Source organism: Glycine soja, chromosome 15, assembly GCF_004193775.1.
Source record: "Glycine soja cultivar W05 chromosome 15, ASM419377v2, whole genome shotgun sequence".
NCBI lineage: Eukaryota > Viridiplantae > Streptophyta > Magnoliopsida > Fabales > Fabaceae > Glycine > Glycine soja.
Window position 1 is genome coordinate 4914361 of NC_041016.1, and position 21739 is coordinate 4936099.

General features: G+C 30.1%; 3 protein-coding genes across 4 annotated transcripts; 1 reads left to right on the top strand and 2 right to left on the bottom strand.

Moving 5' to 3' along the window:
• The first annotated feature begins 181 nt into the window (after positions 1 to 181).
• Positions 182 to 697, top strand: LOC114388082 (uncharacterized mitochondrial protein AtMg00810-like). Its single transcript, XM_028348417.1, has one exon. It carries the CDS (start codon positions 182 to 184, stop codon positions 695 to 697), a length of 516 nt encoding a protein of 171 aa, XP_028204218.1.
• A 1503-nt stretch (positions 698 to 2200) lies between these two features.
• Positions 2201 to 4897, bottom strand: LOC114388334 (probable NAD(P)H dehydrogenase (quinone) FQR1-like 1). Of its 2 annotated transcripts, XM_028348755.1 has the most exons (5): positions 4403 to 4619; positions 3795 to 3871; positions 3482 to 3575; positions 2919 to 3181; positions 2201 to 2824 (listed from the first exon to the last, which is right to left on the bottom strand). In XM_028348755.1, the coding sequence occupies exons 1-5, from the start codon at positions 4436 to 4438 to the stop codon at positions 2593 to 2595; spliced, it is 702 nt and encodes a 233-aa protein (XP_028204556.1). In that variant the 5' UTR covers positions 4439 to 4619; the 3' UTR covers positions 2201 to 2592. The 2 variants fall into 2 exon arrangements, with proteins under 2 accessions (XP_028204556.1, XP_028204557.1); XM_028348756.1 differs by lacking the exons at positions 3795 to 3871; positions 4403 to 4619 and adding an exon at positions 4744 to 4897.
• Positions 4898 to 14116: 9219 nt separating this feature from the next.
• Positions 14117 to 16037, bottom strand: LOC114386670 (U-box domain-containing protein 8-like). The gene is made up of 2 exons (XM_028346699.1): positions 14601 to 16037; positions 14117 to 14494 (listed from the first exon to the last, which is right to left on the bottom strand). Exon 1 carries the CDS (start codon positions 15884 to 15886, stop codon positions 14780 to 14782), a length of 1107 nt encoding a protein of 368 aa, XP_028202500.1. The 5' UTR covers positions 15887 to 16037; the 3' UTR covers positions 14117 to 14494; positions 14601 to 14779.
• Positions 16038 to 21739: the final 5702 nt, after the last annotated feature.

A 21739-nucleotide genomic window follows, 5' to 3' on the forward strand; every position in this document is an offset into this window, starting at 1 on the left:
GTTGACACATATTAAGCAAGTTCTACACTTTCATTTTCGCATCAAAGATCTTGACACCTTAAAATACTTCTTGGGTTTAGAAGTAGCATACTCAGTTGCTGGAATTCTCTGTCAACGAAAATATTGCCCAGATTTAGTCACTAATTTCGGAGTATTAGGTTCGAAACCAATCTCCACACTCATGGACAACACTCTTCGTCTTCACCAAGACTCTGGTCCTTTGTTACTTGATCCATTACCTTATAAACGCTTGATTGGCCGCCTTATCTACCTCACCAACACTCGTCCACACATTGCCTTCACCACACAACAACTTAGTCAATTCATGTCTCTACCACCAACTCAGACACATCTCTGTGCTGCTACTCGTGTTCTCAAATACCTCAAAGGATGTCCAAGAAAAGGGCTCTCTTTTAGTAGAGAATCTCCCATTCAAATTCTTGGATTCAGTGATGCCGATTGGGCAACATGTATTGATTCAAGCAAGTCAATCACATGGTACTGCTTCTTTCTTGGTAGTTCTCTAATCTCATGGAAAGCTAAGAAACAAAACACTGTTTCCCGCTCATCCTCATCCTCTGAAGCTAAGTATAGAGCTCTCACCTCCACCACATGCGAATTACAGTGGCTTACTTACCTTCTAAAAGATCTCCATGTTACTTTGATATATTGTGACAATCAAAGTGCTTTGCAATAGCTGCCAATCAAAGTAATATATCATGGACAATTGGAGATTGATTGCCACATTGTTCGAGAGAAGACTCAACAAGGATTGATGCACTGTTTACTCCCTGTTTCCTCCTCCAATCAGTTAGCAGACATCTTCACTAAAGCTCTCTCGCCCAAACTTTTCAGCAGCAACTTATCCAAGCTTGGGCTATCTGACATCTTCCTACCTCCAGCTTGTGTGTGTGTGTGGCTCCGGGGGAGGGGGGGTATCAGAAAAACAGCAACCCACACACAAACACCATGCCCACCAGACCCAACATCAGAATTGAACCTTCTAGAAGTCTCCAGAATTTTGCATTTGCATAGCTGTTGGTGAGCTGTTTGTGACTGTTGCTATAGCTGTCAATTGTCATCCTTTGTGTATTTTTGCATTTTGGTTTCTCTGAATTCTTGTCGCCTAGATTCCATCTTATCCTTTTAATGAGCTGTAATAACTATGCTATATATATCCCTATGTACAATGCTAAAGGTTAATCAATGAGAAAGACCCTTTTCCAATACTGTTTATTGTCAGCATACCTGCCTTTCTTTCCTATATCCATATTCGTTTTAGTAGTAACACACTTGATCTCTAATACATATTCTACTGTTGATTAAAATTTATGAAAAGTTTCAAAATTAAGAGAGAGAGAGAGTCATTGAATGGTGACATGGGGTTTAGGTGGGGGAAGTCAGATAAGATTTTGAGAACACAATTGGTTAACATGAAGAGAGCTTTGCAAAACAGTACCATAGATTGTTTATGATATCAGAAAAGCAGAATGAGGTAGTTGGAAAAGTGGGAAAATGGGTTGGTGAGGATTGGATTGGGGATTTTAAGTGGAGAAGGACGAGATTTCAGGGGAAGTGAAGAAGATTTGGTTGAAAATATGAATCATATGCTGAGGAATGTCTAGCCAAAGTTAGTTGAGGAAGACCAATGATTACTCTGTTAAATCGGCATATAAGGCTTTACACAGCTTGCAGCTGCATACTCTTCAAAGTCACCTTTTTTCGGTTATGTGAAAATTGTTTATTCCTCAAAGCATTGTCATCTTCATATGGAGACTATGTATACTCAGGTTGCCAACTAGGGATAATTTCAAGAAAAGAAACATTCGGTTGCATAACAATAATTGGTTGTGTTCTTTTTTGTCAACAACAAGACGAAACAGTGGCTCATGTTCTTTTTTCTTGCTCTAAGGTGACACAAACTATGAATAGTTTTAGTGTTTTATGGAGACGGAGGATGTATTTTGTGATAGTAGAATCTATTGTAGAGGCATACGTGTTTATGCAGCAAAAAACTTGTAAGGGATTGGTACCCCTTTATCCTGTATCCTCCTCTTTAATTATATGATATACAAAAAATAAATATTTTTAGATGGACAGCACATTTTGGTGGGTCAACGTTGCTTTATTCTGGATGACCAAGGAAGAAGATATATAAAAACATTATACGGCTGCACCTGATCATATAAATAAGTCATCATGAACAACAAAGAAGAATGTATAACTTCTTACATTCTAATAAACTATTCCCTCCAACTTTATTCATTGAAATATGACTGGAACGAGAATTTATTGCCAAATTATCTAAATAATCAATTTACCAATAAGCACACAATATTTAGATGGCTGATAGTGATCAATTTATTAGCACCTAGTTTCCAGTATTAATAACCAAATTCTTGTTATTGGCAGTAAAAACTGCGTTACAGAATACCCCGATGACAAGTGCTGACAACAATTGTATTGTAGATGAAGTATTACTCTATTCTCTCACACTTATATATTTTATTTTTGCGTCTGACATCTCATTTTGTTTGAAAATATGGTAACTGGACAAAGAGTATGGTGTGGGAGATATATGGAGGATAAAAATCATTGAGATCCCTTGAGCTTTTTTGCAATGCCGGCAAAGTATTTACCCTGATGAAAAGCTTGAGCCAATTCTAACTCACTAGGCTGCCTTGAGCCATCTCCAGCATAAGTTCCTGCACCATATGGGGAGCCACCTTTCACCTTTTCCATCTCAAACATGCCACCACCAAATGTGTAGCCAATGGGGACAAAGATCAATCCATGGTGAACAAGCTGAGTAATAGATGTCAACCTGTTTAGTAAAACAAAAAACAAACACTGACTAAATTTGCTCTGGCTAAGGTTAGTTTTATATTTCATGACTGAGTAAGAATTCAGTGACTCACGGGGTAGTTTCTTGACCACCTCCTTGAGAACTTGTGCTATAGAAGAAGCCTGCAGGCTTTCCTGCTAGTGACTGTGTACGCCATAGGCCTCCAGTTGCATCGAAAAATGCTTTAAATTGAGCAGCCATAGAACCAAATCTCGTGGGAAAACCAAACAAAAAACCATCAGCCTCAGGAAGCTCATTGGGAGTAATAATTGGAGCATCACTCTTTGGAGGTGCTCCCAACTTTGCAAGGACCTCTTCAGGCAAGGTTTCAGGTACCTGTTTAAGTGCAGAAAGGAATTCCTTGTTTGTTCTGAATTATATGAAGGGTATAACATGGCTAAATCATTTTAAAGAAGTTACTATGAATTTTTGAATACTTTGGTGACATGTCATGTCCTCAATCTTGAAAAGATTGAAAAGTGTTTTCAACTCCTCCACACATCAATAATTCTACCAAATTAAAAGTTTCATTAATATCATCACTTAGTGATAAGTGATGACATCATGCGCTGTTAAAAGAGGTTAAATAGCTGAGCACTTATATTGTTTGAATGAAAATGAAAAGAGTTTACAAACCTGCCACAGTTTTGCTTCTACTCCCTCCACCGAAGCAGCCCCTTTTTCTATCTCTCTAGCTAGCTTCTCAACATGTCCATATGTAGAATAATAACTAAACATGCGATGCAAATTCCATTCAGATTAACAATAGAGAAATACAATAGACATTAACTATAACTCCATGAGCAGGAGATGATATACTATTATTGGTCTTATGATACTGATCAATATAAAAGATTATTAGAAACTGATGGAGCTGGTAGCTTAGAAACTCTCTACTAGTTAAAACGGGTGGGGCTTGCACCCTTCTGTTCATGACTATTGCCGTTACCTTTTTTCATTTTGGGAAAATGTAGGATGGAATTCACCAATTGCCCTTGCCAAACCCAAATCCCTCTTCTCCCCAAACTTCAGAGTCAAAACATTCAAAGAATCAATCGAAACATTTCAACTCCCCAGTTATAATGAATATACAGTTCAAGAATCAATCGAAACATTTCAACTGCAAGCCTTATGTTATTCAAAGAAAGGACAAAAAAGGCTTCTTATCTACTCCCAATTTCCTCCCCCTATTTTCCATAACCATAAAAGGGAGAGAACAGGATAAAGAATAACAACATATCTATGCAAAAATTTCTCCTCCTCGGCTGCAATTGTAAGAACTGAAAAGCTATGAATTCCTTCTCACTTCTAAACATATTTGATTTCAGGATTATGCAATTTACGTATTAGTATCTAATTTGGTTCCCTTGGGTTCCACACAAGTCCAATTGCAAAGAAGCAACAGGTTCCAATTCTGGTTTGGTGACAGAAAGCAGAATCCTAAAATTCCAAGGAATAAACGACAAAACAGTATGAGATTATGGGAGCTATTTTACATCAATACAAAAAACCTTGATTCCTTTAAATACCATAAGCAAGTGACGAGATAATACATACATTCACAGTTGACTTTCTGTGGTGAAAATTCTTCATAAGTAAGACACATACTGTACGAAAAGTCTAAAACCTAAAGCCACTACTACTGAAGACTCACCACTCCTACCCAATTCATCAATCTACAAATACTCAATAGAATTATAAGAGTAATAATCTGAACCAATCAACAAAGGAGAAAAATAAAATAAAACCATTCCATCAATCATTAATTATATATGGAGAAAATAAAGCAGACCCAGGATACGAGGATTTAAAACTTCATATGAACTATACAATAGTAAAGTGATTAAGACTTAACCATCAAAGTAGGACAAAACAAGAGGAAAGTTAGAACGTCTTACACAATATAAACCTTGGTAGCCATTGGTAGTAACCTGTACTGCTCTGTCTTGTCTCCCTGTCTCTGTATAAACCAAAAGGAGTTGGTGAATGAAACTTTGACAATGTACCTATTCTTATAGTGTCACTTATTATTATTATAGGAATGGCGTACGTTTAAGGATTTTCAATATAGAACTATGAAAAACAAAAGAGCAGGAAAAAATGTTTCATCAAGAAATGATCAACTCTTATCCAGAACATACCAACGAATTTTTCAACTTCGTAATAATTATAGTACAATAATAACATTTATTTGATCATTATTGTCTTTGGTCAATTATTTTTATTTTATTGTGAGTTCCATTCCATTTTTTTATTAGTCCAAGGCGTGGTGGGTGATGCATGATTGGTGGGTCAACCATCAAACTTAAATCAAATTTCTTAGTTGAAATCACGTCCATGTTCGCTCTTACTTCACAATGATTTATAATTTCTTATTATTACACCATTTCCTATTGGATTATTTTAGGTAAAATTAACTAAAAAATTAGTTAGAAGAAATTGAAAGTTAAAAGTTAGAAATTAAAAATTTAAATTATAAGGGTTTAATAAAACTAACTATTAAAGTTATTGAAAAGTATAAACCAGTAAAAAAAATAAAATTATGATTTAATTAAGAAGAGGTAACAAAGAAATTAGATAAATATATTAAGGATAAAAATAAAATATATATATAAAAAATTAGAAACTAATCATTTAAAAAATAATATACATTTAAAAAACAATAAAAACTATTAAAAAATTATTTATTAAACAATGAAACAAACTTTTAAATTAATAAAAAAACCTAAAAATTAACTAAAATATATTATCAAATATATCAACATCCTTCTTTGACTTGAATATGACAGTAATTAATTGTGATAAGGAAACTTATTGAAAGGAATTTAAATATGTGACCCTCTCTCTTTCTTCTCCCTTTAAGTCTTCACTTTCCCAACATCAAGCCAATCATATCTCCCAAATTGTCTCGTATAATTAGCTTGTTTTAATAGAACAATTGCCGTTTAAAGTTTATAATCATTTAATTGGTTTCACCTAATTTTCATCTCTATAATCCACGAGTCAAGTTAGATAACACCCGTCCGGCTGTGTTTGTACAATTTTATACTTAATCACTCAATTATTGTATGCATATATTGTTTGGTACAGGTATGCCTAAATTTAATTATAATGACAATTAATTTTATCATTCTTTTAGCTCATACTTGAACATTTTTGTGCTTTATTGTTAAATAATACTAGACTTTCAACCCGCGCAACCCACGGGTTTTTTTAAAAAAAATTATATTATATACATATATATATATATATATATATATATATATATATATATCATTTTATATTTATTCATTTATATAAATAAAAACAACAATTATTAAATATTTAGTATTATGTTAAAAAAATTATATTATTAATGAGAAATTTGATTAATTATATTTTTAATTGATTTAATTTTATCTTAAAAATTAAAAGTATATTAAAAAATTTTGTAATTTTTTGTTCATTCAAATGATAATGGTGATGCAATATCTTTTGAAAAATAAATGTAGATAAATAAAATTATTCATCTTAACAATTTTTAGTAGTAAAATAAATATATAAATATTAAAAATGAAAAATAATATTAAATATTATATTTTTAATCTTTACACTTATTAAGTCTTTTAAATTTTACTATAATTTATTTTTTCTCCAAGTAATAATATTAATGCAATACTAATGCGAAATATAAAATTTAAAGAATAATAAATATAACATATATATATATATATATAATGTATAATATTTATTTAAATTTGAGTGTATAGTTATGATAAGAATTTAAATATTTTTTAAATTTATTGAAATAGTATGAGTTCCATTAAATAGATATGATCATTAATTATTTTTAAACTATAATTTTATTTATTTTGAATATATTAATTTTGTGTAATATGTTTAAAGTTTTGAAGTTTGAATTAATTAACCTCACTATGATGTAATATAAATTGAATAATCTTGATTTATAATAATTATTATTATTATTATTTATGTTCCCTTAGTTTTAGTTTTATTTTCATTCCTTATTAATTTTCAAAGGTTATTTATAAAAATAACTATATGTTTCAAATTTTAAATATTATTGTTTGCATATTTATTAAATTATTAAAGATCTCACCAATTTTATTTATTTATTACAAATCTTTAATATGTTATTAATTATTTATTGTTTCTTTGAAATAATAATTATATTACATATGTTAGTTATTTCAAATTAATTATATTTAATTTATATTTATTATTCTTTATGATCTAAAGGTATAAGGATATTAAGTTATAACTTCTTATGATTAACTATGGTATTATTAATATTATTGTTATTATTATTATTGTGTAATATTTATTATCAATTTAATTATTTAAATTATTTATTGTAAGTTTTAGCATATATTTTAAAACTAAAAATATTGTTATTAAATTAATTGCATTAATGATAGTTATTAAATTATTTATTCTCATAACATGTATTTTAAAGAAAATAAATTAGTCAATTGATAGTTAAAAGTTATCATTCATATCATTTAACAATTGATTTGAGTAGGAAAAATAAAAATTTGTAATGGAATTATTAAAAATATGATTGATAAAAAAAATAAAAACTATCACAATAATAGAATCTCTTCATGTCTTGTTGAACAAATATAATGTAAAAGTTAAATTTCTAATACAATAGTTATAGAAGAAAAAACATGAAACATATATAAAAACTTGAACAATAATAATAATTAAAACTTATAATAAAATAACACTAAATGAAGAAGAAAAAATAAATAAATATGAATTCATGTAACAACTTTCTACTAAAAGATAAAGAAAAAGATGATTCACGTAAAAATTTTCTAATAAAAACATGATATTGATTCAAATATTTATTCATTTTCACAAAAATTATTTAAAGAAACAATTAGACCTAAAATCAAAATATAAATATAAAAAACACTAAAAATAAAAATTTAAACAAATATTTTTTTTTATCAATGATGAATATAGATTCACATTATACCTTATTAATCTAAAAGAGTTAAATTTTGGTTTTTGATGATGATCGATGACACACTCAAAGTATCATTTCATACATAAAAATGAAGAATAAAAGAAATGATATTATATCAAAATATATAATAATATAACAATAAAATGATAAATATAAAAATAACGGAAGTGATACTTGCAAAGAAAAAAAAATAATGATAAAAGATTAAAAGTAAGATGATATACCTAATCAAATATGAACTCCGATTTTCACTTTTAATCTCTCACAAAATGTATTGGATAAATGATTCACATAAGAATTTTCTAATAAAAACATGATATTAATTCAAATGTTTATTCTATATCATAAAAATCATTCAAAGAAACAATTAGACTTGAAATCAAAATATAAATATAAATAACACTGAAAATAAAAATTTAAACAAATGAATTTTTATCAATTATGAATATAAATCCATCTTATGCCTTGTCGATTTAAAAGAACTAAATTTTCAAATTTGACAATGATCAATAGCACATTCAAATATCATTTTTCTTACATAAAAATAAAAATAACGAATGAAAGAAATTATATTACAATAATGAAAAAAAAGAAGATAGCAAACACACTCAAAAGAAATTGGATGATATTTACAACCCTTTGAAGTAAAGCTTATATAGACAATGAAATTATCAATTTGACAATGAACAGTAAAAATAATAATACAATTTTAATTATAATCAATGACTATAAATATTATTATTTTTAAAAAGAATTTCATTACTTTAAATAATAGTAAATTTTTATATAGAACCTAGTAAAAAAAAGGTAAGAAACAAATAATATATTATACTATTTTAATAAATAATAATAATAATGTCTACTATTTTATTATATATAATAACAATAATATATTATTTTGCAGTATATAATATTATAAATATTTTTAGTTATTTTGTGAAATATATACTTTAATCTACCTTATTTTAAAAAAAATTTAATTAAGCATAGTCAAATATTATTTAATTTATTATTAATGTAAAAATTATTATTTAAAATAGTATAAAAATATATAATTAAGGTTAATACATTTAAATGACTATGGATGAACTTAATTAAAAATTATATTTTACAAATAACTTAACTTTAAGTTCAGATTTATTTATTTATTTATTTAATAAAATTCATTCATGTATATATAATGATTTTCTATTAATCTTGTTTAATATGATTCAATAGTATTTTAATACATGTAACCGTTAAATCTTATTGATATTGTTAGACGATTGGCAAGTGCACCAATTCGTTCAAGTAGTAATTAAAACGGTAAGACCGAGTATCGTATTCATAGGGAATTTCTTGTACTTCAATGACGCATATTCAGTTTGTAAACAATTTTAATTGCAGTAAAGTAAAATGAATTAGCTCATTCATGTTTTCAAGTAACTATAACAATTTTTCTAAACTTAGGAACAAATACTAGGAATAAACGCAAAGTTGTAAGATGAAACAAATACCAAGGGAAATATGTCGAGGAATATTTTACTAAACTTTCTCTTAACGTGATTAAAAGAGTTTTGTCTTTATTTAACGTTATCATAATATTCTTTACACCGTCAAATTACTCTAGCTGTGATCCCTCACATGAAAGAGCTTAGTCCTTCTAGTTTCATTCTTAATTCCTCAACAAATTCATTCTAAGCAAGCAACATTATGAATGAGATGCAGTGTTTACTAGATTACTTCACACTATTCCTAGAAATGAAGGCCTCTAGCTATTTTACCAAGTTCTAAGGACTAAAAGCATTTTCCATTACTTAAATCCTAACAAAACATATAAATGGATGATCAAGCCACAAATATGGAAAATAAACGCAGATAGAAGCAGAGAACGTTAGCAAATAATCTTAAATAGATAGTTAGAGTTTTTACATCAAGAGTGTTCAGAGGAAAAACTCCCCAACAATAAAGTGTTTAGCCCTCCATTAGCAAGGAGGGCTCAATACAAGATTAAAACAAGATAGAAATGGAGTGGTGAAGTGAAGGTGTGAAGAAAGTAGCTTCCTTTAGCCTTGATGTTCTATTTCTCATGCTGCTATTTTTTTTTTCGTTTCCCCTTTCTCTTCTAGCTTTAAAGGCTTTAGGGCTTCTCAGATTACGAATGCGTGTTCAACGAGCATGTCTCACTGAGTGAGAGTTAGTGACTAAGCGCTTAGCGGACATGGACACGCTAAGCGCAAGAAGCGACAAAGACTTCGCTGGGCGGGCTAGTTGTGCATTGCTCTCTGACTTTACATACTCTAGGGTTCTACTCTCGCTAAGTGAGTTGACTTCCTCGCTAAGCGGATTAGCCTCACTTGCTAATCTGGCTTGCTAAGCGAGCTCTTGAGCAACATTTTCAAATCTTCTCTTCTTCAACCTAAAAATCCAATTAATGGCAACATTAATCATCCAAATGAAGCCTCCACTGTGTAAACTCACACAAAATCAGTTATTTACAAATCTCACACAATAAACCATAAAATTAGAGACACATTGTTACTTTTTATCCATTTTTTAATGTATGTAGTACTTTTGAATAACAATTATCAGATATTCATTGTATAACTTCAATGTTGTATTGAAATAATCTAAAATATAAATAATATTTTTATCATTGAACAAAAAGTTATTTTAGAAAATGTAATTTAAAATTAAAAAATATTATTAACTTTATCATACGATAAATTTTGTAACATATATTTTTACATGCTATTTTTATATAAAAGTGAAACCAATAATATTTATTATTTAATTATTACATTTATAGTTTTTTAAAAAATTAGTTTATAAAATAAAATTTACAATAAAAATAATGTAAAAGTTATTATATTTATATTAACTATTAATCTTCTATCATTAATTTACATTTATCTAATAAGTTTTAATTTAAATAATTAACATTGAATATAACTATTAATAATTTATATATATATATATATATAATTTTTATATTTTATTTTAATTTTCATATTATATTATATTATTTTATAACTTTAAAGTCATGAATTTAATTTATTATTTTTCTATAAATATATTTTAAAGTAACTAATTATAAAAATAAATAGATTTGTGCATAGATAACAATATTAAATTAGTGTAAACTTTTATATTTATTTTATTTAATAATTTTTCCTTCATATTAGTTTAATATGTAAAATTAAATATTATAAATAATTTAAATTATTTTTAATTTGAAAAATTATTGATTTTATTAAAATATATAAATGATGACACGATAACATGATGTTGATAAGCTTTTCTTTTCTCAAAATGATTAATTTTACTGGGGTGACAAGATGAGATTGAGAAGTTCAACTTTTATATATTACAAATAAATAAATAGATTATTTTGTTTAAAAGAAATATTCGAAACATAAAAAATAGTTTGAATTGTGGTATTCTCTTCCTTTCTCTGGTAGATATGGGACCCATGTATGCATAAACACCAGCAACAGTAATTAATTAATAGTTTTTTATGCATGCCGGGTTCCGTCATAGCAAATGGAGTAATGCTTGCTTGACTTGAGATGGTGAAACACCATGAGTCTTCTATGATGATACTTTCCTTTCTTTTGTTCTCTCTTTCACATTTACTCTCAAAATTTCTGTATAGTGATCAGTGGAAGGGCCACTGAACATTCTACTCCGAAATCGTGGCCTTTAAACATCATAGAAGCTTGTTCCTAAGTTCACCGCTCACATAATTTTGTCTCATAACTGCAAATGTTCTAATTCCAAGTTCCGGATTACTGGCTATATATAGATTCTGTTCTAAGAAGTTGACACAGTAAACTCGTTCTTTGCAGCCTTTTCCTTTTATTAAGGAGATTTGGTTTTGGAAAATGTGTAATACGAATGTAAATTAAGCATGGGAGGGAATAAACATTAAAAAATAATCTCTCTCTAATATGTACTACAAAATAGTACTCCGGACCTTTGTTTTCGTCCATATAAGACTCGGATATTTGGGCTTCGACTCAACTCTTAGACAGGCTCTATTTTGTCTTGGGCTAGCTTAAGTACAACAATTGTTCTAGGGCTTTGCTATGTTGCTATAAACGTGATGACCAAACTAAATCTGGTGTCTTAATAAGCAACGTAAAGAAAACTAGACAACGTTACAAGCTTAGCAACAACCTTAATAAAGCAAGCAGTGAAATTTGCATTTATATTATTGTTCTCTGCATTGACATTAAGTAACCAGTGACTCAACGAACTTAGTGGAGGGTGAACTAACTACCTGCCAAATACCACCAATAAAAACGCGAAAGGCAATGCTATCTAATACTAATATGCTAATATAAAATATTTGATTTATCTTTTAGTTTTTCTCTTTATATGATGTTAGACCAAACAAAATTTTAAAAATTATTCTAAAAGTAAAAGTAACTTTTTAATAAATAATTTTTTTATATAACTTTAAAAGAGAGACAGAAACTAAAAAAAAAAAAAGTTAAACATTGCAGAAGTTCCTACTCCAGAAGCAGAGTGGAATACTGAAAATATGTATATAATTCAAGACCAAACAAATTAGCAACTTGCCTCTGCAACATAAAAGAGGCTCAACATGACATAATAAATCGAAAAACCTCCTTGAGTGCCTCACCGAGTCAAAAGAAGCATGCATATATAGTAGTATAAAAACAAGGAGATCAAAGAAAAATTCCTGAAGCAATTTTCTATCAACCCTGGCAATTAAACTTCAAGAACAGGCTGAAAAGCATGGCAAAAATTATATATATATATATATATATATATATATATATATATATATATATATATATATATGTATGTTTATATCTATGTAACTGCACAATTTTGCTGTGTCCTAAGCACGTTCTCAATCCTAAGTTAAGTATACTGGAGAAACCATAATATTACAGTAGTCATAGAATCCTTATCCCGAGTTTTTCCTTTTTTTTTTTTTTTGTTACAGAATTCACATTTTGTTTAGAAGGAAGAAATGGCTCTCAAGCTAAAATTGAACCTTATATTCATTATCAGCATCTAGCACTTTCTATGTAACGTGGACAAACCACTCAACCAAGGTGGGTTAGCTTCAACGGCCAAGAAAAAAACAAACTGGTGGTTCAGTGGTTGTACTACCACAGTACTCCGTAGTAAGTAATGTTTTCGTACAAACCAAATATTCATAACACTTCCCTAACTCCTAGACAGCTCATTTATTTAAAATAGATAAAGGATAAAGGCAATAAAATTAGATAAATATTATCCAATGTCCTTAAAAAATTGGTTAAAAAATTAAAAAGAATTTTTTGTTAGGATGTATAAAATTGTATTGTCTATGATTTTTTTTTGTATTTTCTTATGATTTCTACAATAAATACTTTCTTTTTTTAATTTCCTAATCAATGTCCACAAGTGAGTGATTCGCAAGACCCATAAAATTATATGAATGAAGCTTTTTATGCTACTACATGCCAAGTTGTCAACCAAACCTATACACAGAAATAAAAATGAAGCAGCAATAATACACAATTCAGTGTGCTGCACCCTGTGCAACGGATCTGGTGATGAATTTAGAAGAGTACAAAACTTAGGTACAATACTTTAAATGCTTTAGATACTATTATTCAATTAAAATAAAAATTGTACCTCAACAAGTAAAATATTGTGCTCCTTCAGAAAATGGAGAGAAGTACTTCAAAGACCACACCAGCCGTTCGTCCCCTCCCCTTTAAATTGGCTACCCCCATATTGAATTTGAAAGTAAATTGCCAATGGCAGTCTATTCAAGCAGAACCAGTAACTTGCCAATGGCAGAACCATTCAAAAAGATAGTTATTATACCAACAATCATATTTGGACACTCTTTAATTACAAACATCTCATCAATATTTATCATTTCTCTCCATACCTCTTTTTATTATATCATATCTACTATGGGTACAATGGGTGTCACATCATTTTTATTATTAGACATTCAGAGTTCAGTACAATGGGTCAATGGCAGTCTATTACAGGGTAAAAAACTCTTCTGCAACGTTTGATGTTCAGTTCCAAGTCTAGTACAAGTCTGGAAGAGAAGATAAACAGTAAAGAAGAATGATGCTATTCATTACACTTTGAACATTTTCAATTTTTTTGTTTATAGCTGTTCAAAAGATTCTTTGGTCAAAATTTTCATAGAAACTGGACTATTTAATTGCATCCATCGTGGTATCTAAAATACTTTTGGCCCATTAATTGGCGGCCGACGCTATTATTTGTTGTCTAAATAATTATTGAATTGAGCACTAATTATAAGACAATGATTTCTAAAATTTCATACATTAGGATTAAGGAATATATTTCAGCCATACATTTATTATTAATTATATAGATTAAGTAAAGCTTGATTTCAAAAACTCTGCCTGAAAATTTTTAAATACTTGGATTGCATATTCTGAAGTAAGTTATTGTGATGTGGCCCTCCTCAAATGTACGCTTGGAGTGACAGAACGTGGCGGAAGGCAAGATGTTATCAGTTGCTTCATTTAAGTGTTAACCCAATATTGCATAGTTGCTTGGATTCCAAGAGAAGTTTTCAGACAGGAAGGAGGCATTACAGTCCAATAGGAATCTCCAAAGGATGAACAAGAGAAAGCTAGCTCATCAATTTTTATTTCCAATGTACAACATACAAAAGAACCCTATAAGGCATATCAACAAAAAATTGATCTTTCAATTTGTACAGGAGGTAACTATCCATCAATATAGAATTTCAAAAAAAAAAAAGAAAAGAAAAACCCAACTCACCTCCACAGAGGACATCAAAACTGACCCTTCTCCATTCCAATTCCAATTTTACACTTTTTCAATACATAAAGCGGAAGCTAGATGAGTGTTGGATTGGTTGTGATCATGATGCTTTTGAGGAGTGTCAAAATAGCTTGACGTAATTTAAAGCCACGAATCGAACTGATAGCCAAACTCAACTAACTCAAGCGATGGGTGTTCCCACGGAGAAGCTGAACCAAACAGGACGAATTCCTCTTGACCTTGGCATTATCATCCTCGACCAAGCCTTGACAAATATCCAAAACCCCATTTCGTAAAGCCTCGACAACAGTTTCTTCACTGTGACAACAGAGAGAATAGAGAGCCATAAGAGCATACTGAACTCCTCTGGAGCTTCCATTCCTCAACACGCGAGTAAGAATCTGCACACACCCGCGAAACCGTTCCATGTGTTCCCTCCCCTCTTTACACTTCGCCAAAACCCCAATAACCTCAACGCTCCTCTCAAGCCCGGAATCGGCGCTTCGAAGCAGAACAGGAACGGCGCTGCACTCTACCGCTCTACGGCGGTTGTCGGGGAAGGAGCAGAGGGCGTAGAGCGCGGTGGCGGCTTCTTTTCTTTCTCTGCCTTTACCGTCCCGGAGGAGTGTGACCAGGGCGTGGATGGAGCCGGGGAAGGCTCCGATGGTGGCCTTGTTGACGTGGAGGACGGCGAGGCTGGTGAGAAGGGTGGCGGAGAGGGCGCGGCAGTCGGAGGGGGCGGCGGAGAGGAGTAGAGTGATGAGAGGGGAGAGGAGGCCCTCGGCGACGAGGCCGACCTTGGCGTCGTCGTCGAGGGAGAGGTGGAGGAGGAGGGAGAGGGCGCGATGGCGGAGGTCGGCGGAGATGTGTTGGAGGCAGGTTAAGAGGGCGGGGACGAGGGCGGGGGAATTGAAGAGGCGGCGGCGGAAGAGGGAGTCGGAGTGAGAGAGGCGCGTGAGGTGGTGGAGCGCGTCGAGTTTGGAGGGGAGAGGGGAGGAGAGAGAGGTGAGGGAGGAGATTAGGGTTTGGGGGTGGTGGTGTTGTTGAGGGTTGATGGGGGCGTAGTTGGAGATTAGGCTTCGGAGGGCGTGGTTGGGGATGAGGGAGGAGTGTGCAGGGAGGGGTAGTTTGGTAATTGGGCAAGTGCGGTGGCCGGCGTCCAGCCAGCGCTGGATGGAGGAGCGGTCGAAGGTGTGGCCGGAAGAGAGGATGACGGGGTCGGACATGATTTGCAGGGAAATCGGACACTTGAAGTGGTCAGGAAGCTGAGCCTCAGCCGCCATTGTTAGTCAGTGTCTAGTGAGAAGAGGTTTCGTTTCCAAAATGCTTTCTATGAGCTGAGCTTCATAATCATTAATCATATTCATACCACCATTCTTCTCTTCTTCTTGGGCCTATGATTCCGCTGCAGATACAATTTGTTCCCCCCAAGAGTACAATTGTTGTTTTTAAAAAGATAAAAACTATATATTTAATTTTGTAAACAAATATGATAAATTAATCTTATTATTAAATTTAACATCAATTTATTATATTTTTTTATAACTTCTGAGACTAAATTTATTTATTTTATCTGTTTAAGATTAATTTTTCAGCTTCTCCAACTTTTATTAGAAAACTAGTAATATCCTTCTCCTTCCTCACTTTTTTTTTAAAAATATTTGTTGGACAGCGGACAAATTCATAATAAAATTGTTTTATCCTCCTCTTAATATATTGAATAAAAAATATAGCTATCAAATATCTTAAATGTAAACGCATATAGTAAATCCTAAAAATGTATTTCATACTCTATTATTTTAATAAAATAGAGAATTAATAAAAATGTGTTGCAAGGATATTTAAAAACTATTAATTTGTTCTTAAATATTTAGGATATTGGTATTGAAAGCCTTGGTTGGAGGAAAGGGATTAAAAATAATTTTAAAAAATTATATGGGATTATTTCATCAATTTTTTTAAGACGTGATTACTAATTGATCACTGAATTATCAATATTATGTTACATTATCAATTAACTTTTATATATATATATATATATTAATTTAGTTCTCACAGCTAGTATATTTTTAATTTGATTCATATCTATCCATCCAATACATTCTTAATTTGATCCTGTGTAAGTATGGACTAAATTAAAAATGCAGTAACTAAATTAAGAATATGTAAGGGAATTAATGATGATAGAGAGCTAATATTCATACACACATAGACTGATTTAATAAATTTTTACATACAAGAACCAAATTAAAAATATGCAACATATTTTTTTAGACTGCTAAAAAAACATATATTTGAAACATAGTACACAACCGACAACCCGCACAAGAATATATTTGAAAAACATGAACCACTCATTTGATCAAGAGGCCAAACGACTCATATATACCTATGAATCTCCATTCTTCACACACCAACGTTAACGGCTCAAAAGTCCAAATTTGTGAGCTGACGGTTTCCGTCCTCACACGTGTTTTACTCCATCACACCAGTCATTTTTCACGATTTTTTTTTAATACATACAACAATTTTTTTTTTTACCTAAACATCCAACTCCTCTTATTATTTACACAAATATATATATTTACTATTCACAAGTAGGAGGAATCCAAATTTATATTGTGATTTCAAAAAAATTTGATTTTTTACGTTGAGAATTCGAGTTTCCTAACCCAAATATTCAATGTGCTTTTTCATTTTTTAAATAAAATTTGTTTAAAAAAATAATTTTTAAATATTTTTTAGAAATATAAATAAAGAAAACTACTAAAATTAGAGAAAATTATTGTATAATTTTTTAGTTATGATGTAAGTATTTTTTATCTAAATTTATATGTTGTTGGTGCTTTTGTTTTTGTTATGTACGTTAATTAAAAAATAAGAAAATTAGTTAGTAGTATTAAAATAAATTAAAAATACAATGAATAAATAATTAATACATTTTTCTTGTATAATACACATAAAATTAAACAATACGATGACTAAGATGATAGACGACAATAACAAAACATACTAAAAATACAATTGTAATGCAAATATAATAAACTAATGATAGTGGATACATGTCTTCTTTCATTTGAATTTCTAAAAATAGCTAAAATTTATAATGGACAAAATCATTTTCAGTAGTTGAATCCTACTAACACATTTAACACGTCTTCGTCATTTTTCAACTATATTATTTCATATTCAATTAATTTTTCTGAATATTTAACATGGTCTAGAGGTTGAAAAAATAATCGTATGACCATATGTGATTTGTGAATTTCACAAGGAGAACCCTTGAAGGTGCAACTTACTTGGTTATATCCTTGAGCTAATAAAATATTCTTCAATGGTACAATTTTTAACTAATGTAAATTTTTAAAACTAATTTACACTTTAATATTTTTAACTAATTTTGTTTAACTTGAAATTATTTTTAAGAAAATTAAAAAAATGAAAAAACACGTTAAGAATTAGGGTTGGGTGACCCGAATTCTCAACGTAAAAAACTAAATTTTTTTCAAAATCAAAGTGTAAATTTAGATTCTCCTAACCTAAATTTATACTGTGAATAGTAAATATGTATATTGTATAAATAATGGAGGAGTTGTATATTTTAGTAATTTTTTTTATATATGGGAATAAAAATCCATTTTTCACATATTTTTTCCTATTTTTTTAATAATTTTTTTGAATGTGTAATTTCAATTTCTCAAATACAAATTCTCCACTATTATTAAATAAAGACGCACAACGAAAAATTATTAATATTGTCAATAAAAATATTTCTTAAAAATCAAAAAGTGATTTTGATCATGAAAATTTGGTCGAATCATGATAGGTCTAGCAAGGTTAATTATGTAAGATTGTTTCTCAAGATATCCCGCATCATCATCTGACTCCAATGAAATTAAGTAATTACATATCAATGAAATAAAATAAAGGCATTAGTCATAATAAAGCAATAAAATACTATTAGCACTGCAAAAGAATACGAAAAAGAATATGAGGAAAGAGATGCCCTTATTCCCGGGCAATAGGACAATGGCTAACTTGATCGATGTAAAAAAAGAATCTGTTTCATCTCAAGTGTTGGAAAGTTTGTTTCGACTTGTATAGTTGTATGTATCAGTATCAAGTAACGTGCAAAGAATACCGTTAATATTGTCAAGAATGTGTTTAGATTGAAAATGACATTTTCCATGCATCTAGAAAGAGCTACAAAAATGGGGAATGGTCATACTGAAGTATGACTCAGCATCAAAGTACCACGCAAGCTTCCCGTCATGATTCTTCATACCACAGCTTGTAATCTCAATGGGCACTAGACACTAAATCCTATGATGATAAGATTAAATCTTTTACTTTTTCTGCAAAAGTACTTTCTTGTTAGATCGTAAGCAATCTAAGTTCACATCTTTTACTTTTTTGATCCTGGTCTAAGAGCATCTTTATTGGAACTTTACTAGTCTGTATGGTAATTAAGGAAGTAGTAGAGAAATAGAGAAAATAAAGATGCAAATTGCTTTACAAAAGGCGGGTATAACAACTTTTAAAACAGTTAGAAATGTATATAATGAAAAAAATTATCTATTTTTCAACAATTGATGGTTACTATCAACAATGAATTATCTTGTATATTTTTCTCTCTCTTAATTTTCTCTTTTCTTTGTATTTTGTAATATTCTCAAATCAAACACCTTTAAAATTGATATTTTTCTCAATTCTCACATATCTTCTTACCGTCTATTTTTATCTATCATATATTTCTTTCCCTCCTATGTATAAAAATTATTATGATTATAGATAAAATTATAAACTTAAATATGATTTTTATTTTTATTTTACATTGAATACCTAATAAAATAATAATTTTATTTTTGGTTTTAGATATTTTGTTTTAATTCTTGATATTAATAAATTTTATGTTTATTGAGAATTTTATTTTAGTTTTGACTAATAAAAAATGATTTTTTATTAGAACATAAACGTAAAATTTATTAATTTACCATGAATTAATAAAAAATGTGAAGGACAAAAAATAAAATTATTATTTTATTAAAAATTTAATAAAAATTAAAATTTATTAAGAAACAAATATAAAAAATTAAATATTTATTAAGAATAAAAATATATTTAAGTATAAAATTATATTCACCTTCATGAAAACAAATCAATATTTCCTATTTTTTGTGTACAACAAATTTCAGGAACAGGGCAAATGGAAACAAGTGAGTGGAGAATTATGTAGGAGGCACTGGCAATTAATACTAGAAAAGTGCTAGTTGGGTATCCATGCATAGAGGAGCGTGGGACGAGCATTATCTTCAACTATAATATTTATTTAGTAAGCAGAGAAAGGGACTGGGCTTCTAATGTAACAAACAAGGCAACAAAGTGAAGGCCATGACTATCCGTACAATCATCATCCACGGCTGACAGCTGTGCAGAAAATGATCCACTCGGAACTCTTTTAAGAGCATCAATTGTTTGGACATTCAAAGTTTGATGAATGGACGACGATGCCCTCAAAATCAAATGAAATCCGGGACCTCAATAATTACTAATTATTGACCTCAATAATTACTAATTATATATATTTTTTTAAAAATATTTATTTATTTATAATTTTTAAATACATTACTTATTTTCTCAACATATCTTTATTTAATTATTTTCTCTCTAAATATTAATAAAAAACAATTAAATGGACAGATAAATAAGAAAAGAATAAATTTAGAATAATAATCCAATTAATTAAATTAAGTACTTCTCTTAAGGAATATTAATTAATTAAAAAAAATCTTATAATTATAATTAGCTAGCGAAAAGAAGAATGATTTGTTTGTATTTAGCACATGGGACAGCATCGTGATTCATGAGAAGTAGTGCCATTTGTTCATACAAGTGGATTGACGCCAAGTAGTTAAACGATTTGGTACATAGTATTTAAGACTAGTTGAATAGATGGAACTGGTTTGTGGTTGAGACTCGTACACTAATGTTTTAAGTGGGTCTCTGCTGGCATTCCGTTGACACTTTGAAAAACAGTAGCTGCTAGAAGTTTGGATATGAGACATCTTGAGATACTGAAGCAAGTGCTGAATAGCCTGCAAATGTGAACTGTAACAGGTTAACTAACACTAATAGGGATTATTAAACTAATAATCAATTTCGGATCAAGAAAGATACGCACCTTTTCCTTTGGACTAAAATTACTGTTTGTGGGACCAATTCTAACTTCGACAAATCATTTTTTCATAGTAACAATACGTAGTTATGTTTGAATCTGATTGCAAGTTCATGGTATAGATAGTTTGAACGATAAAGAATTTCTGCATAATGAGTTCGGCACAATTCTCAGAAGATTTTTTCAAGACAGCAGAAGCATTTCTGAATTTTCTGTTAAGTTTATTTATAGGCACGCTAGTCCACATGTTTTTGAGTTTGCACCTCTTTGTATCCAACATTTTTTTATGAATGAAAGTTAATTCCTTTCCTGTAAAAAAAACCAAAAATGTCTGAGTTATACTCTTAAAATTAATTCCATTTACCATAAAAAAAGTTAAGCATCGTTACCTCTTATAAAATTAATTTTACTGATGATAGAATGAGTTCTAAGAATCTAAAATAAACCACGTAAGTTACTGGTGATAGAATGAATTCTAAGAATCTAAAACCTAAAACAAACTACCTAAACCGATGCTAAACTTTTAATTTGTCCCAAAAAAGAAAAGGGTTTGCTAAACCTCTAACAATACAGTTGTAGAAGAGTTGAACAGATGTGAGTCGCTTTATGGGTGTTACTTGTTATATTACTTTTGGGAGGGAATGGTGAAGCAATTAATTACTTTGTCTTGAGAATGAGTTTGCGTAACTGATGTGACTGATCATACACTTGGCCAAAAAGAAAAATAGTAACGTTCTCATCACAGAGCCTACAACAAAAACAAGTCTAAGCATGTTGATTCCCAGTATCTGCTTGATTTTGAATCAGAATACAGAATTCCATGCATATTTATCTTCCACGGGTTAATTGCAGAGACATGCTCCTAAGGTGAAGGTGTCATTAGTTAACGACCCTCTAGTAAAGTAACAGTTATGTCATTGGAACCAGAGTTCAGTCCACCACCTGATGATGAATTTGTCTC

Coding starts and splice junctions, on each gene's coding strand:
- LOC114388082 (XM_028348417.1), top strand. CDS start 182: ATGGACAACACTCTTCGTCTTCACCAAGACTCTGGTCCTTTGTTACTT.
- LOC114388334 (XM_028348755.1), bottom strand. CDS start 4,438: ATGAAGAATTTTCACCACAGAAAGTCAACTGTGAAT. Junction 3,872..4,402: donor ACAGAAAGTCAACTGTGAAT/GTATGTATTATC, acceptor TTGACTCTGAAG/TTTGGGGAGAAGAGGGATTT. Junction 2,825..2,918: donor GGTGGTCAAGAAACTACCCC/GTGAGTCACTGA, acceptor TTTACTAAACAG/GTTGACATCTATTACTCAGC.
- LOC114386670 (XM_028346699.1), bottom strand. CDS start 15,886: ATGGCGGCTGAGGCTCAGCTTCCTGACCACTTCAAGTGTCCGATTTCC.